Below are 17,949 nucleotides of genomic sequence, written 5' to 3'. Positions count from 1 at the left end.
TTATGGAGGACATTTACGGAGCACAATACAAAGCACTTTTCATCCATCAGTTCATTAAATCCTCACAATAGCCCAGTGAGGTAGACAGAGCAAGCGACCGTTGTCCGCATTCTTACTAGGGAAGAGATCAGAGTTCAGATAAGCTAAATAATGTGCCCAAGGTCATACAGTAACCTCGTGGCCAAGCTGGGACTTATAAACATAAAATTTTGGATCTGGAAGGTGCCTTAGAGATCCTGGAGTCTAGCTTCCTAACTACCCCCCTACCCTCTTCCGGAGGAGAAAGCTGAAAATTGAGGACATAGCTAGACAAAATCAGGTTTGCATCCTTAGCCATGAAAGGAATTAGTGTTTGTCTAACACAAAGGAGATCAAGGAAGGACCAGCTGATATCTGAGGTACTTTCCAGTTTTAACAAGAAAATTATGACTTATTCAAGGTCATATAGTGAGGCTAGATTGGCGCCCAGGGCTCCTGATTCCCAGGCCAAGCATTTCACCATCAAACCCAAAATGGTCCAATGAAATCAGACTCTTAGTTCAATTCAACCCAATAAACATTTATTAAAGTGCTCACTATGGGCAAAGCCCTGACTGTGCTAGAAGCTTTGGATCCAAACAAGGAATTTTCATTCTCTTAGAAGGAACAGATCATGTCCATGACTAAATTTAAGATCATTTGAGGAAGGAGAGAATATTAACAACTGGAGGAGAAAGGGGGAATGAATAAAAGAAGGCTTTGATAAAGAGCTGGTTCTTGAGCTGAGCTTTGAATTAAAGTAATGATTTTAAGAAATGAGGATTGAGAGGACCAGCTCTGAAGTCAGGAGGAGCCGAGTTCAAATCTGTTTCAGACACTTAACACTTCCTGGCTATCACATGTTGGTCAGAATCTGTCTGAGGCAGAATTTGACCTGAGATCTTTCTCATTCTAAGCCTATAATTGTGGCTGTGGAGCATCTGAAAATTTAATATTTTATCCTATAGCACAAGTTTAATTTGTATTAGATTGCTTTCTGTTTGTGGGGGGCGGGGGGCAGAAGGGAGGAAAGGAGAAAAAATTGAAACAAAGTTTTATAAAAATGAATGTTGAAAATTATCTTTATATTTGTTTGGAAAAATAAAATACTAGAGAAGAGAGAGAGAGAGAGAGAGTGTGTATTATCCTAGATGTAGAGCCCCTAGCAGTTTCTGAGTGGTGCAATAATTTGGTCAGATCTCTGCCTTAGCAAGATCAATCATTTTTGGTAGCTTGGCAGAGAATGAATTAGAGAGCAGTAAGCCTGGAAGAAAAGACATCAACACTCCAAGGTATTGAGATAATGAAAACACAAACCAAAATTGTGAGTTGATGACTGGGGAGAAAAGGATAGAAGCAACAGATACTGTGGAACTAGAACTGACAAAATGTGGCAACTAACTGGACAAAAGAATGAAGGAATAATAAAGAAAGGATGACTCCAAGGTTGTGAACCTGGAAGACTCAAGGGATGGTGACCACCATGATAGAAAAGTTTGAAAGAGGGAAAAGTTTAGCAAGAAAGATGATGACTTCCGTTTTGGAATATGTTGGATTTGAGCAATGGAATAGGAGGTGAAGAGTTCCAGTAGTCGGGTGATAACATAGGAATGGCATTCTGTAGAAAAATTAGGTTTACAACATAGAGACCATAATTGGACCTGCTGGAGCTGAATTAGATCACCAAAGGAGGGAATGCAAAGAAAAAGAAAAAGACAAGCTTCAAGAGACACTCAAGGTAGAAGACAAAAGAAAGGATAATGAAATGGCAAAGGAAATAAAGTATTGAATATTTAGGAGGAAAACCAGAAAAGGGCAGGACAATGGAAAAGAAAGCGCAGAGAAAGAGAGAGTGAATAGCAGTGGCAAAAGCCATAGAGAGGGTAGGAAGATTAAAGATGGATAAAAATTCATTGACGTGAAACATATATATATGCTTATAATATAATCAATATAACAATGATTGCAATTGTTATCATTAGTATTATTGATAACTTTGTAGTTACTGATTGTAACATTGTAACAAAGGAACACTGGTAATCTTAAGATAGTCATCTCAGCTGAGTGCTGGGATCAGAAGCCTAATTGTACATTCAGAAATTAACTTTGGCCCCAAAGCAATAATCAGATCAGCAAGAACACAGGAAACACCAGAGTACCATAAATCCCCTTCAGGAAAAAAAAAAAAAAAACAGAAATCCAGACATTACATGTGCTTGCATTAAGGGGAGAAGATACCCACAGGGCTAGACCTGGATAATAACGGAGTACGTGTGCACTGTGACTGAGAGGTAAGCAGCATACATCAGATTAAAGAAGCTAGCCTGGATTCATCTTAGCACAGTGTAGTGAGAAAAGGACTGGAGTTGTAGCTAAAGAACCAAGACTCTATACCTAGTGCCTGACTTAGGACCCGTGTGCCCTTGGGCAATGTCCAATTCTTCTCCTGACCCATTTCTTTATCTGCTAAGTGAAAAAGCTGGACTAGAAGCTTTCTAAGGGTCATTACATAGCTAATATTCTAATAATCTAATAATAATAATATTCTAATAATCTAATAAGAATTCTAATATTAGAATAATAATTCTAATAATAAATAATAATAAACTGACCTTTACAAGCAATAGAAAATGTGAATAAATTCAGAATAAATCTCAGAATTGAAAATAGCTTTAGGAGTCATCCAACCTACCCTATGTGTGAGCAAGAATGCCTTCTACATAAGACCTGAATGGAAGTGGTTGGTAGTCTAGCTTTTGTCTGAACACCAGAAAGGGAAGACCAATTAAGCTCCTTGAGGCAGCCCATTTGACCACTGGATAACTTTTATTTAGGGGTTCTCAAGCATATTTGGAGTTTGCTGGGTCTTGTTTGGGGTGGGGGGGAGAGGATTGGTCTTAAATAGACTCGGGGAAGATGGAGAGATTCACCCATGTACTTTCAAATAATAAGTATCAGCTCACCCCTAGCCAAAGCTCATAGTAATCCCTTTAAGACATCCTGCTTTCTACAATTTCCTGGTTCTAACCATAAAAGCCATGTAAAATAGGTCTTATCTCTCCTTCACACCTGAAAACAGCAGCTCCTCAGGAGTTCTTGCCTCTTCTTTCTTCCCTCTACTTAGAAAGGGTGGAGGATAGAAACCAGGAAGCCCTCCCAGATCTTTTATGTAAAGATGTTGGTGTCTGACCCAGAATAGCCATATCATAATTTCCCACAATGCTGCAGGACTCCATCAGCCCCCCATACCAGGGACCCTCCCCTTCACCTCCTTTTCAGCTGTGAGTCTTCTTTCCCTGTTACACCGAACTCTTTGAGGACATGGACTGCTTCTGCTTTTCTTTTTCTTTCAGGTCCTTAGTACAGTGCCTAGCACACAGCCTACTACTTAATAAATATTTATTTACTCTCTTGTCCCTCCTAAGACTTCTCCATTCTAAACATGCCCCAGCTCCTTCAACTAATCTTCTTGGACTCAAGGCTCCTTCACTCTGGTTGCCCATACCATTGAACAATCCATTTTACAGATATTCCTCCTAAAATGTGGCACCCAGAACTGACTGCAGATTTGGCCCACCTAAGCTAGAGTATAGTGAGAACACCATCTCCTTATTGCTGTATATTGTTTCTCTCCCCCACCAAGATTCTGGTGATTTGTCTTTTTTCCTTGATTCCCCTATTGCTCCCTTTCTGACTCCTTCCCCCTTTAATTGTCCTTTCCCTGAGGATCTGGATCTCAAAGATGTCTCAGCATCCTCCCCAACTGGAGAATTCCTATTTCACTTTGAGTGGAAAACAACTAAAGTAAAAGCATGAATGAGCAATGCATTATATGTATTAATTTCAACAAATGGCCTGGATTACTAGTTTGGCACATTAATCCCTATAAATTATTTATTCTTTTAAAATATTTATATTTAAATATATATTATAATAACAAATATATATTATAATTATATCTAACAGCTCTTTGTATCTGTCCCAAATGACTTCCGAGGGGACAGAACTATTCTCAGTTGAATGCTAGTCCAATTTCCCTCAGGTTATTGGAGTATGACATATTTCAAATATACTGCCATCCCACCTCAGTTCCCTAGTTTACCATTATAGCACAATACCTGGCTGATGCACACTGTGCTTGGGATCCACTAAAAAACCCCAATCTTTTTTAGACAAATTGCTTTCAAGCCATACCACCCCATCTTGTACTTAAGAAGATGATTTCTTGAACCCAGATTTTTTTCCATCTGTCCCTAATATTCTTCATCTTATAAATCTGGCCCGGTATTTTAGCCTGCCACTGTCTCTTTAGATCTTAACTCTGTCATTGACACAGGTTACTTCTGGTGATTTCCCCCAAAGAAAAGAAAAATAAATATATAGAAAGAAACAGCCAGAATTACTATGGGTATGGACTCTGACGCCAAAGGAATTCTACCTGACCTTCTATTAACACATATCTAACCTAATTGTAAGTGGGATATTCAGGAATCTAAAACTGTTTAGCCTCAGTTGGGACACTTATAAAAGGCTCCAACTTCCTTTGTCTCCTACAGGATAGAGCTCTGCAGAGCTAAGCCCCTGGGTTTAAGCTTAAATCTATCTCTAGTCTGTACTGAGTTGTGGTAGCATGTGATTTCAGTTCCCAGAATCAGACCAGGACTGGTATCTAGGAGGTACCCATGAAGCAGGAGAACATCTCGTGTATGTACATGTGCATGTGTGTGTGTGCACACTTTCCACTGATATCTGGATGCTATTAATTAGCTCTGTAATTAGATTAGAGATTATTGTGTTCCTCTTCCTTGAAATCCAGAACTGGACAAATACAAATGTGTCAGCCATCCCTTCCTGGTTTTGTGACGGGAAATAAAGAAAAAAAGTGAAGTGATTTGTGCAAGGTCAAAGGCACTCAGAGTTAGGAAATTCATTGTGACTTATGTGAGGATTTCCTAGAATCAGAGATATAGAACAAGAGGAAATTTGAGAAATCCAGTCCAAATGCCTCAAATTACAGAGAAGAAAACTGAACCCAGAGAGAAGTGATCATCCAAAAGTCACAGAGAAAGTCGGTGGTAGGATCAGGACTTGAACCCAGGGCTCCTGACTCCAGATTCAAGGATTTTAACTTGATCTGTTTGACAAATGAGTTTAAAAAGTTTTACAATTTAATAGAGGAGAGAGAAAAAGAGAGAAAGAAGACAGACAGAAGCAGAGAGAGAGAGAGATACAGACATAGAGATAAAGACAGAGATAAGATAGAAACAGAAATAGACAAACAGTTTCCACTATATAATAAATCATCTCATTTGGGAAAATTAACCATATTTCACATATATAAATGACCTGGAATATTGGGAGTTAATGTGGGCTTAGATTCATAGAAAATTCCAACCCTTCTTTTGGAGAAGGGAACTGTGCTAACATTTTTGAAACCCAAAAAGGGGTTGCAGGAAACCAGAGCCAGGCTGGAAGAGTTGTATATGTACACATTTGAATTCTGGTGGATTATTTCCCTCTGCCTGTATTAACACCTAGGCAGTTCAGCCAGGTTTTCACAGTCAGAGGAACTAACTAGGGTAAGAACTAGAATAATTATAGATATTTAAAATAAAGAACCTAGAATTATTTGAATAGAGTACATCCACTTCCCCCCCCCCCTCCCCAATCTGGTTTACATGGAACACAAAAAGGGATTGTTTTTAGTCCTTGTGTTTTTCCTTTGATTACAAAGAATTATAGGATCACAGAATGTCAAAGATAGAAGGGATCCCTACTCCCAGGTCTTTCATTAGGAATCATCTAGTTCACTTCCTTCACACAGGCAATTTTAGGTATACAGTTCTATCCAGAAGTGACTATTTAGATCAGGGACTCTTAATCAAGGGCACCATAAACATGCTTCTGAAAAATTTTGATAACTGTGCCAATATAAATGGATTCTTTTGTAATCTTGAAGGCATTTAAAAACATAATTCTGAGGAGTCCGCAGGCTTAGCCAGGTTGCCTAAAGAGTCCAGAACATATTAAAAATAAATAAATAAATAACCTCTGATTCAGATTATTTTGTAAGTTAGAGCAAAAGGTTCTAGAAATTTTGATAAATTTGCACATCACTATAGAACTACTACATGAGGTCAAAAGAACCCTGACCTGGAAGCAAGTATTCCAGGAATGGGACTCTTCCCACAAGTGGCTCAATGCTCCATTACCATGAAGTAATAACCCAATGACCTGAACCAGACCATCCTTGGAGGTCCCTTCCAACTTTGAGATCTATGATTTTATTAAAGGTGGGCTTTGGAGGTTGGGTTTTAGCCTAGCAACCCTGAGGACTTCTGGCCAAGGGAAGAACCACTTCTTACCTCCAACCACACAAATCCATCTGCCTGCCAGCCTCCAGTCATGGGAAGAAGGCATTCGATGACCCCTCTTTCCTCTACCACTTGGCAATTTCGCCCATCACCAGCCCTGGAGGACTGAAGCTAAGACAGAGGGACTCACCTTTGGGTTTCCCCTTCTTCTCCTTTTTAGAGATACCACCCTGTCCGCCTGCTGCCGTCGCCCCTGCTGCGGGGCTCCTCTTGGCGGATCTGGGCATCAAGGGGTCCTCGCCCAATTTCCCGTCATCTTGTTCAGCCTCCTGTACTGCTTGGAGAAGGATGGGAAGGGTAGGGTTGGAAGAGCCAGAGATGAATAGAGAAATGAGAATTATGCAAGGAGGTTCTGAACAGGGAAGGGACAGACTATAGGATTAGAATGAAACAGACATTTTCAGTCACAGTCAATGTACGGTGAGATGTGGGTGAACATAATGATTTGTTGCATAAAAGAGAGTCAGACCAAAACTTAGAAGATCCAGGTCCAGTCTCTGACTGGTGGTCTCAGGCAAGTCACTTGATCTGTCAATATTCTAGGCAACTTTAAGACTATAATCTACAGAGAAGAATGTACAGTGTTCTCCTCCTCATCTGGAAGTTCCCCAATCCAAAGACTTTTCACAAATCCAATTCCCCTCCCCTATTCATTTATTATAAAGGTGGGCTTCTCATGCTACTTACCTCCTGATATAGAAATGGCAAATTACAGAAACAAAATGAGGCATTCACTTTTGGACATGGTCAGTGGGCGAATTTATCTTGCCTGATCACACAAATTCATGATGAGAATTTTGTGGCTATTTTTTGTTTTTGGTGGAAAAGAGGAAGGGGTTTAAGGTTGGAGATGGACGTTCCACTCTTCCCCTCTCCCCCCAAAAAAGACAGGCCAGAAGAAATCACGGCCTTGAAAGTTACATATTCATTCATTTGTTACATAACTAAAATCAAAAGCAAGCTTTATATAAAAGAAATGAGCAGGTCCATAAACAATCCTCTTCTCTTTTCCAATTACGATGGAAATGCTCGTTGTGTTTAGTGTTTGTTAAATTCAGATTTTTAAAAAAAGGCTTCTATGAAGTGGAAGGGAGATGAATTAGTGGTTATTAATAGAGATGGGCCCCCTTCAAAAAAAGAAAGAGCACATTTTAATAAATAATGAGGAAAAAACAAAAAATTCAAAAGGAGACATGAAAAGAATGTTTTACTACCTTGTTAAATTTAATACACTTTTGAAAAATAGGCTATATATAACAGAATGCATCATTTCAAATGTAATCTTTGTTCTTTGTATAGTGAAATGTTTGTGTTTGTTGGCAATCATCAAGTTCAACATTTCAAAAGAGAATCAGGGAGGGGACTTGAATAGGGTTGGGTTCCATCTATCCAATGGGATCTTCAATGGAGGGACAGCCTATGAGCCTAGAGCACCAGACATAGGAAGCAGGAGAAGGAAAAAAAAAAGGAACAAAGGACATCATGGAGCAGACAGGTGCTCAGGAGGCCTTTTCGTCTTTGCTTCCAAGACAAGAAGCCCTTCAACAGCATCCTTGACCTGGGTCAATGCATCTCTGCCTGAAACCCCACTGGAATAGAGGCAGCCCATCCCTCTGCAGGAAACCTCTAATTGTTGGCAAGTCAAAACCAGCTTCCCAGTGACTTTGCCACACAGATCGACTCTCAGAAATGTCATAGTTGGGAGAGGACTCTTTGAATATAGAATGTCAGAGTTTAAAGGGATCTGAGCTCATCCGGAGATGTTGACAGATAAGAAAACGGAAACATTGAAAGGGGATAAGCTATAATTATAAACTGTATAAAAGTCCATGGAAGAAAAGAGGGAAAGTGTGGCTTTTTTGGCTCCACAAGATATCCCACCTCCACACCTTTGCACAGGCTGTTCCATGTACCTGGGATGCAATTTCCTTCAATTCTTGGAATCTTGAACAACATTCAAGGCTTATTAGCTCATGTGCCATCTTCTATACCTGGTCCTTCCTGATCTTATCAGTGGCCAACACTCTCATCTTCCTCCCAAATTATTTTGTGTTTTTTAATGTATTTTGTATGTATTTACCTGTAAAATATTGCAGAATATTTTTGCTTCTTGAGGACAGGAACTATTTCACTTTTCTTTATATCATCTCCATTACCTACCCACTGCCTGGCACATAGAATACTTTATGCATTGAAATGAATCCATTCTATGGGAATTTACCCACTAGGGAAGTCCTACCCCATGGGTAGATCATCTGTAAAATAATAACTGAGGTTTATAAATGATTTAATGATGGATGGTACTGGAGCTGTGTCCTTCCCTGGGAGAGCGGGAGGTAACCCTCCATAAATAAGGGAGTTTTAGGTGTTTTAGGGAAAAGATGATGAGATCAAACTTGACTATTCATTGAAGATGGGGTTTTCTAGTAGCCAGTAAAAGAGCTTTACAAAGAGATGTAGGGGCCACTTGCCTCCAGCCATTCCTCTCAGATTTCATGTTCTTTTTGCCCTCTTCCCTATAAAGGAACCCAGGTCACGACAAAGCCAGGGGTTCACTTAGCAGGACCAGGATGGACCTGAAAACAAATGACTTAAGAGTCAGAAGCACCTTTAGAGATCATTTAGTCCAGGAGGTTCTTAACTATTTTATATTATGGATCCCCTTGGCAATCTCGTGAAACCTATGGAAGCTTTCTCTGAATATTTGTTACCTACATTTATAACTGAAGGAAATGCTACATTTCAGTTAGAGGCGAATAAAAGTAAGGATGCAATGTTGCAGGAGTGGCCCTTAAAGCACTTCATAAACATGAGTTATTCTACAGATAACCTTCAACAGCCACAGTTCCAAAACTTGCCAGCAGATACTGCCAGTGGCTCACACAAATGGGTTAGAGCTGAATCCCACATTTTAGAGCGAGGGAAATGAAATTCCAGGAAAAGGAGGGATCAAATCAAAGTCTGCTATGTAGGGCAGATGTTAAGTATAGGAGGGGATGGAAGAGAAAACTGGCCAGTCCCTTTTCCCCAGACCCCTTTCCTGTACTTCTGTCCTGAAGAGAAGGGAGCACTCTTCCATGGCACAGGGGCATCACTGGCTGGCTGGCTGAAATAGTGTACTAGAAGCGGCCACCCAGACTTCTCTGTTACTGAACCACAGGATCCCAGAGCTGGAGGCCTTCTAACCCAATTCCCTCATTTCAGAGATGCCCATGACTTGTTCAGGGTAACAGAGTGAAAAGGTCAAAACTAGGATTTGAATCCAGGTCCTCAAATTCCAGCTTGAGCCTTCTTTCTCCAGAAAGGTCAGTTAAGACCAAAGAGAAGTGAAGGAGGGAAGGTATGAAGAACCATAATCAAACATACCTTCTCTTGGTAAGATTATATTTGGGTAAGACTAATTGTATAAAAATAATTATTGCTAGTATTTATATAACATTTGCAAAGCACTTTACAAATATTCTCATTTATTTTCACAACAATACTTTGGGGCTATTATTATCCCCATTTTACAGATGAGTAAACTGAATTAAGTGACTTGCTCAGGGTCACACAGTGTCACTATAAGTGTCTAGAGCTGCAGTAGATCTTTCTGATTCCTGGTTCAATGATCTATCCACTATAATACCTCATTGCCTTTATATTTCTCTGGATATCCGCAGTCTTATTAATCTCCGTGCAAGCTTTATGATGTGGGTGTGCTTAAGCAGATCTACTAAAGTTCAGAATGAATAAAGCTTATGCTAGCTTGGATTACCCAAAAATGGAGGCAGTGCAGGGTACTTGCTGATTGTTTGGGTCATGTAAACATGTTGGAGAAGAGGAAGCTCGAAAGCAGGATGGAACCACTGCTATGAGAAATGGGCCGAGTATGGGACAATGAGATAAAAGAGTAAAGGCAGAACTATTGAATTCTTACTTGTTTCTGTTTTCTCTAAAAAGGCTAATAAGTCAGGAGACTTATAAAAAAAATTCCTTTCCTCAATTGGCCGTATGAGAAAAGATATGAACAGTTGTTCTCCAAGGAAGAAATACAAATTATCAACAGCCTTTTGAAAAAAAAATGCTCCAAATCACTACTAATTACTAATGTCCATCAGATTGGCAAAGTGTTGAAGGGGCTAAGGAAACATGGACACATGAATATGAACTTGGTAGAATTCATCTGGTGCAAACAAATTATATAGCAAAGAAGGAAAGAACTGAGGGATTCACTAATCTTTGAAAGATTTTGGAGAATGAAATGGAGCAGCCCGGAGGCACAATGGAGAGAATGAGTTCTGGAACTAGGAAGATTCATCTTCTAAAATTCAAATCTGGTATCAGACACTTACTAGCCGGGGGACTCTGGGTAAGTCACTTCACCCTGTTTACCTCAGTTTCTTCATCTGTAAAATGAGTTGGGAGAAGGAAATAGCAAACCACTCCAGTATCTTTGCCAAGAAAACCTCAAATGAGAGCACAAAAAAATCAATATGACTGAAACAATTAAACAACAAGAAAATGAGATAAGTGCCACAGGATCAGAAAAAGGCAAATGTTCCAATTTTCAAAAAAATAAGGAAGCGAATGTACCCAGCAGACAAAGGGCCAGTGAACTTTATGAGAAAATTCTAGGGCATATTATTAAAAGAATGTTCAGGAAACATTAATAAAAAGGAACCAGTGATTACAAAAAAGACAGGCTGATTTCATCAAAAACAGGTCATCTCAGACTAACCTCATTTTCTTTTTGTCAGGCTTCTCACTTGGTAGAACAGGGAAATGGTACAGATAGTTTACCTAGATTTTAGCAAAGGATTTGACAAAGTCATTTGTCATATTAGGTAACAAGTTCAGAACTCTCCACAAAGAAGCCCTGGTTTTAAAAGTCAAGTCCATTTACAAATTAGGAAAGGCCTGGGGACATTTAAGCATCTGAGAAAGGGCTAGGATGAAAACCCAGATTTTCTTTCTCCTAATCCAGAGCGCTTCCTTTCAGGTTATTCTTATGAGTAAAATGTAGACTAGATGTGGACTAGAAGGTAGTACAATTCTATGAATTCAGGACTGGTTAAATGGATATGCCAAAAGGACCGCCATTGGTCCAATTTCATCTTGGAAGGAGATCTTTAGGTGAGTGCCCCAGAAATTTTGTTCAGCTCTAATTTTTTATCAGGGACTTGGATTAAAGGGATATATGAAATATTTATCAAACCTTCAGATTTATCAAATCAAATCACATCAAAGCTGTGAAGGGGACTTAATATATTGGTTGATAGAATCAGAATCCAAAAGGATCTTGACAGATAGCACAACGGGCTAAAATAGAGATAAATGTAAACTTTTTGTACTAGGGTCCAAGAAATCAAATTCCCAAGAACAAGACGGAAAAGGCATGGACAGCAGACTGTCTGGAAAGGATGTGGGGATTCAAGTGCATTACAAGGTGAATCAGCAGCATGACAGCCAAAAAAGCTAATAATGTCCAAGCCTTCATTGTTAAGCATAAGGTTCTATGGCTTAGGATGTCATAGTCCCATTATACTCTGCTCTGGTCACACCATTTCTGGCACACAACTTAGGAATGGCATCGAGAAGATGGAGAGCCTCTAAGAGACCACCTCAAAATGATGCTAGAAGATGCTGTGCTGAAGGAATTGGCTTTGAGAAGACTGGGGAAGATGTGATCGTGTATTCCAATGTCTCCAAGGATTTGAAAAAGAGTTGTCATATGGCTTGGTCATTAAATTTGCAATTCTTGTTAGGAGTAAAATGATAGAAGTTATAGAGAAAGATTTAGCCCTCATATAAGAAAAAAATTCCTAACAATTAGAGTTGTCCAAAAGTAGCTGCTTCAGGAGGTACCAGATTCTCCTTCTCTAGAGGTCCCCTAGCAAAAACTAGTGGATCACCTAGCAGGAATTCTTGGCAAGATCCGGTTTGGTCTATATACTCTCAGAAGTTTTTTTCCAACTCTAAATTTTCTAATTTAGTGATATCTATAAAGTCAGTTTTCTTCTTGTATTAAGATACAAGATAAGAGCATCACCCCTATTTCATGCACTAGTATAGACATTTAAGGCTATATATCTTTATTCCTCTTCCTAGTAAGTGTCTTTTGTGATTTACCCATCACTTCCATTTTTCTTTCTTTCAATTTATATTAGATCTGCTGCTTTCTGTTATATCTGGTTTAACAGTCGGCTAGATAGGCAGTTTTCTTTCACTCTTCCCACCTCTGTATTAGTAGAAGGAGATTTCTCACTTGGATATTCCCCATACAATGAAATCACAGGTGTCTCTATCTCTATCCCTCCCACTGCTATTCTCATTTGGATGATCCATGTGGTTCACATCTGGAAGCTTCCAAGAAAATATATTCATTTCATGGACATGGCTCTTTTCTACAATGAGGTGATTCAGGCCAATTACAATAGATTTGTGATGGAGAGAGCCATCTGCACCCAAAGGGAGAACTATGGGGACTGAATGTGGATCACAACATAGTATTGTCACCTTTTTTGGTTGTTTGCCTGCTTGCTTGTTTTTTTCCTCTCAATTTTCCCCTTTGGATCTGATTTTTCTTGCGCAGTATGATAAATATGGAAAAATATTTAAAAGAATTGTACATATTTAACCCATATTGGATTACTTGCTGCCTAGGGAAAGGGGAAGAGGAGGAGGGAGGGAGAAAAATTTGGAACACAAAGTTTCGCAAGAATGAATGTTGAGAACTATCTTTGCATGTATTTTGAAAAATGAAAAGCTATTATTATAAAAAAAAAGAAAATATATTCATCCCAGTCCTCATTAAATGCATTCCATCCCTAGCCAAGAGCTCATTCTTCTGGTATCTTAAAGCAAGGTCCTGAAATCCAACTCCTGTTCTCAGATAATATCTTCTCAGTCGGCTGCTTCATTCCTAAATCTACCTCTCTCTCTCTGCCACTGTGTCTATGTCTCTGTCTCTTTCCCCCTCTCTTTCTCTCTCCCTTCCTCCCTCCTCCATTCCCTCTTTCTCCTTCCTTCCCCTCCCTCTCTCCCTCCTTCCCTTAAGACTCCTAACTTCAACAAAGTAACAGCAATGAAAATGTCATTTATATCCTTCAATCTTTCAGTTTCCTGCCCAAGGCTTCTATATGCCTAGAAATTCTCTCCAGGACACTTCCAGTAATATCCTTCATCCCCACATGACTGATGCAGGGGGATAACATTCATGAGCACTAATGCATTTCAGAAGGTTCTCAACCAGGTATAGACCCCGGCAAGACAAGTACACCTCCTGATGGACCAGGATTAAAGTCGAAACACAGTCGTATATATGAAATATTGTCTGTGTCCCTCCTCACAGAGCCACTCCCATCACAGTGCCTCTTCTTAGGGGCAGGAACAGATGTTCTCCCTCCTGCTGGCACTCTGTGGAGCAGTGGAAGTGACTACTTCTCTAACAGATCCAGATTCCCCATCTATGGGATACCCTTAAATGTTAGACAGCTGGGATGCTATACTTGTAGCTCCAGGACCCAGTAAACCTCTTCCCTCAAAACCCCAGACATATAACTTAGCAGAGTAGGAAATCCCAGTGAGGAAATTCCCTCTATAAATGCAGATCACCAACTGTGCTGCAATGTTTAGCCTTAAACTCCCATGAGGAGTTAAGTCGCTTGCCCAGAACCACCCAACCAGGATGTATCAGAGATGGGACCTGAACTCAGGATGCTCTTCCTGACTCAGGCTGATGCTACAGCCACACTTTCTACAATGATAATAGTGGCTATTTACCTAGCACTTTATACAAAGCGCCTCACGTACATCATCCCCCTTGATCCTCACAACAGCCTTGTAGGTTAAATACAACAGATATCATCATCTTATTACCATCTTATAACCTTCAACACTTGAACAATGTTAGCACAGCAGAAAAAACAATGCGGCTAAATCGTGGCAACAGCATCAAACCTAAATAAACAGTTTTATATTAGAAAGTGAAAGAGTTGAGAGAAAAATGGAAACAAATCTTGGCTCTGATACTTATCAGTTTTGTGAACATTGGGCAAAGCCTTTAAGCTGTCTCTGAATTTCAATTTATTCCTGGGTAAAACTGGAGTGATTTCAAAATGTCTTCCTCACAGGATTGTTGGAAGGTCGCCATGTGACTCTTTTTAAATGTTAAAGTCCTGGAGAAATATATATTATTGATTTTTCAGCTTTTAATGTTGCCACTTTGGTGACGGGATTACTGAGAAGACCAAATGTATGTGAAACATTTGAAAATCCATAGTTACATAAGTGTGATTTATTATTATTGTTCTCCAAGATGGTAGGAGGAAAAGCACCAAATTCCATATGGGGTGTGTATACTTGAGTGGGTGAAAATGGATCCTCCAAGCTCATTGCCATACGTGTTCCTGTGACTTTGCCGCACAAGTTTTCCCGGCTGTGCTAACATTCAGGCCCTTTTAACTCCAAAGCCGGAGAAAAGTCAGCTCCAGGGACCTGACTGCCCGTAAGACTGGACACAAGGAAAAATGAGCACATGAAAATGAATCCAGAAAACAAAAAGAGGAACTAATTCAGATAATAAAAAATAGAATATAATATGCAATGTATACGATGATATACATGGAGACAACATGAAATTGGTCCAAATAACTGGTGACAACACATTTATCTCTTTTTAAGAAAGGGCAAATTCTAAATATGGAATATTATATGAAGACAGAAGGTAGAACTTGGTAGTCAGGAAGCCCTCGGTTAAAATCCAAGTTTCCAATATTGACTTGCTGTGTGACCCTGGGCACTTAATCTTTTTTATTTTTTTGGTGAGACCACTGGGGTTAAGTGACTTGCCCAGGGTCACACAGCCAGGAAATGTTAAATGTCTGAGATCAGATTTGAACTCAGGTTCTCCTGACTCCAGGGCTGATGCTCTATCCACTGCGCCCTTGGCTGTCCCAAGTCACTTAATTTTACAGTAAAGATTAAAAGGAGCACCTCCCTCACAGGTAATGTCATGATTAAATAAGATAATGTTAAAGGCAAACCTCAAGGTGCTGTGTAAAGGCTGGTCATTATTATTAACAGCAAGGACTGCATTCGATGCGCTTGCCACGTGATGATGCTGATGGTGGGGATGTGTCTGGCAAGGTTGGGCTTGTACATCAAGGGCATTTCTCAAGCAGGACTAAGCCCAGTTAGAAGCAAATACTGGCACAGGGTCAGGAAGACCGAGTTCTACCAGTTGTGAGGCGCTGAGCAAGACACTTAACTTGTGTTTGCCTCGGTTTCCTCAAGCTATGAAATGGGGGTGATAATGGCACCTGCTCTTCAGGACTGTTGCCAGGACCAGATGGGATGCATTAGCATAGAACACAGCAGGCACTTAATAAATGTTTATTCCCTTCCCTTCCTCCCCACCGGAGGCGATGCTGGACTCCGATAACCCTTGTGACCCCGGTCCCCTATAGCCCCCCAATAAGCCCAAGATCTTGGGTGCGAGCCTTCCTGAATACCGTTGTAGCTGGTGCTACTGTTGCTGTTCAGGTAGGACTCCACCAGTGGGGCCTGCTCCTCCGACTGCCTGGTACGGCGCGTCCTCGCGCGGCTGTCGGGGTTGGACTGCACCATCAGGGGCTCCTGGCGCTTCTTCTTTTGTTTCTGCTCCAGCAGAGCCCTCTGAAGACACAAACAAGGGGAAGTGCTGAGGCGATGACCGTCAATGTCCCTGCCCCATCCAAGGTCCCTGAGACCACTGGAATTCGGGGCTCGGCCCCCATCTCTGACCTGGAACTCAAGGACCGTGTCTCCCCGCCAGACAAGGGTCTCCTTAAAGTTGAAGTGATCTCCCTCTCCTAAAAGCCCCAAACTGGGCTACCCTCTGAGTTGGGGTCCCCAAGGGCTCCCCGACCTTAGATCTCCTAAACACAGGCAATATCTTCCCCCTCAGAGTGGGCTTTCCCTTCAGGACTCTCTGAGGCTGGGGGAAACTTAAGTGATTTGCCTAAGATCACTCAGGAAGAAAAAGGCAGAAAGATGGCTCAAAGCTGGATTTTCAGACTCCCCTGTTGTCCACTATCCCATGCTGTCATTCTAAAAGTTTTGGGAAACTATTCCCTGTTCTGCATTAGAGGGGATGTCACAGCCCTGGGGGTCCAAGCTGAACTGTAAGAGATAAGGGGGCAGATCAAAGAGAGCAGAATCAAGAAGAAAGCTTGGCTCTGGAACGTCTCACTCCAACTCCCAACACCCCATCTGGACCCATTTTCTGCCACCGAGGCATCATGGGACCTTTTGGAGTCAAAGGGTCAAAACCTAGCTCTGCCACTTGCTACCTGTGGGAAAGGATCTCCTTCCTCTGAATCTCCTCTCTGGTTTTCTCCTCTGTAAAACAAAAGGCCTGGACAGGAATGATCTTCGACGTCCATTCCGGCTCTTGATCCACGACCCTAGAGACCTCTTGCCTTTGTTACTCACGTCCTGGACTAACAGAGACACATCCCCAACCCGCAAGAGTTCCAAACGACAACATACCTGCCCCTCTGGGACTGCAAAAACCCATGATGCTCTTCTACGTGGCCCATGAGCCACCTTCCCCGCCCCCCAGGGCCAGGTCACTCACCTGTCTCTCCAGTTTCTGCTGCCTTAGGGTGCTTCCTTCATCATCCAAAACACTGCAAAGAAAGAGGCAAGGTTTAAGTCAAGCCTGAGGGAGCTGGTGCTCAGGAACTTGGACAGAATTCAGCTTCTCCAAAGGGCCAACTGGGGAAGGACCATCCCACAGCCTGGCTCCCAAGGGACCAGAGCTTTAAGGTCCTAAGACCCAAAAGGCACCTTAACAAACTCCAGGAAACATTCCTGGAGAGGGAAATAGGAGTAGGGGCTCAATCCCTGGGAAGGACACACGGGGCACTTTCATCAAAAGGAAAGATGCATGTGTAGTCCAGGGGAGGGGAAGGTGTGTCCATTAAGGCCCTAAACAAGACTGATCCCAAAGGCTGACACGCTAGAATGAAACATCATATCCCACAAGGGGGGCTTAATGGGCACAAAAGCAAAATCCCATTCTCATGTCCAAAATCTAGAACGCCAAGAACAAGGTCATGAGAAGAGACTCTGCGATGGAACACAACAACCAAAAAAAGGAGAAAACTGGCCTCTTGGGCTGCCTTAATATAGGCGGGGGTCCGGAAGGAGGGAGGGGCAGTTTCTGTTGTTTCTACTGCCCTACTCTGAAGTACCCCATCGATAGGAAGCCATGGACAAAGCAGAGTATGATCAAGACAGTAAGTGTGCTCTCTTCAACAGTGAGATGACCCCGGCCAGTTCCAATGGCCTTGTGATGGAGAGAGCCGTCTGCACCCAGAGACCGAGGGGACTGAGTGTGGATCACAACATAGCGTGCTCACTCTTTTTGTTGTTTGCTTGCATTTTGTTTTCTTTCTCATTTGTTCCTTTTTTGATCCGATTTTTCTTGTGCAGCATGATAATTGTATAAATATGTATAGAAGAACTGCACATGTTTAGCATATATTGGATACTTACCATCTAAGGGAGGTGTTGGGGGGAAGGGAGAGAG

The 17,949-nt window shown here is 41.3% G+C and overlaps 1 protein-coding gene across 5 annotated transcripts in view; it reads right to left on the bottom strand.

Moving 5' to 3' along the window:
* TUB (TUB bipartite transcription factor) overlaps positions 1–17,949 on the bottom strand; it is a 132,008-nt gene that overhangs the window by 29,238 nt on the left and 84,821 nt on the right. For 2 of the 5 annotated variants that reach the window (XM_031942411.1, XM_031942414.1), the window contains exons 2-4: positions 16,993–17,044; positions 15,887–16,049; positions 6,523–6,669 (exon numbers count right to left, since the gene is read on the bottom strand). In XM_031942411.1, coding sequence (XP_031798271.1) covers positions 6,523–6,669; positions 15,887–16,049; positions 16,993–17,044 — 362 coding nt within the window. The remainder of the gene's footprint in view (positions 1–6,522; positions 6,670–15,886; positions 16,050–16,992; positions 17,045–17,949) is intronic. The other 3 variants (XM_031942416.1, XM_031942413.1, XM_031942415.1) reach the window with 2 other exon arrangements.

Source organism: Sarcophilus harrisii, chromosome 6 (assembly GCF_902635505.1).
Source record: "Sarcophilus harrisii chromosome 6, mSarHar1.11, whole genome shotgun sequence".
NCBI lineage: Eukaryota > Metazoa > Chordata > Mammalia > Dasyuromorphia > Dasyuridae > Sarcophilus > Sarcophilus harrisii.
This window is presented reverse-complemented; position numbering and strand designations above follow the sequence as displayed.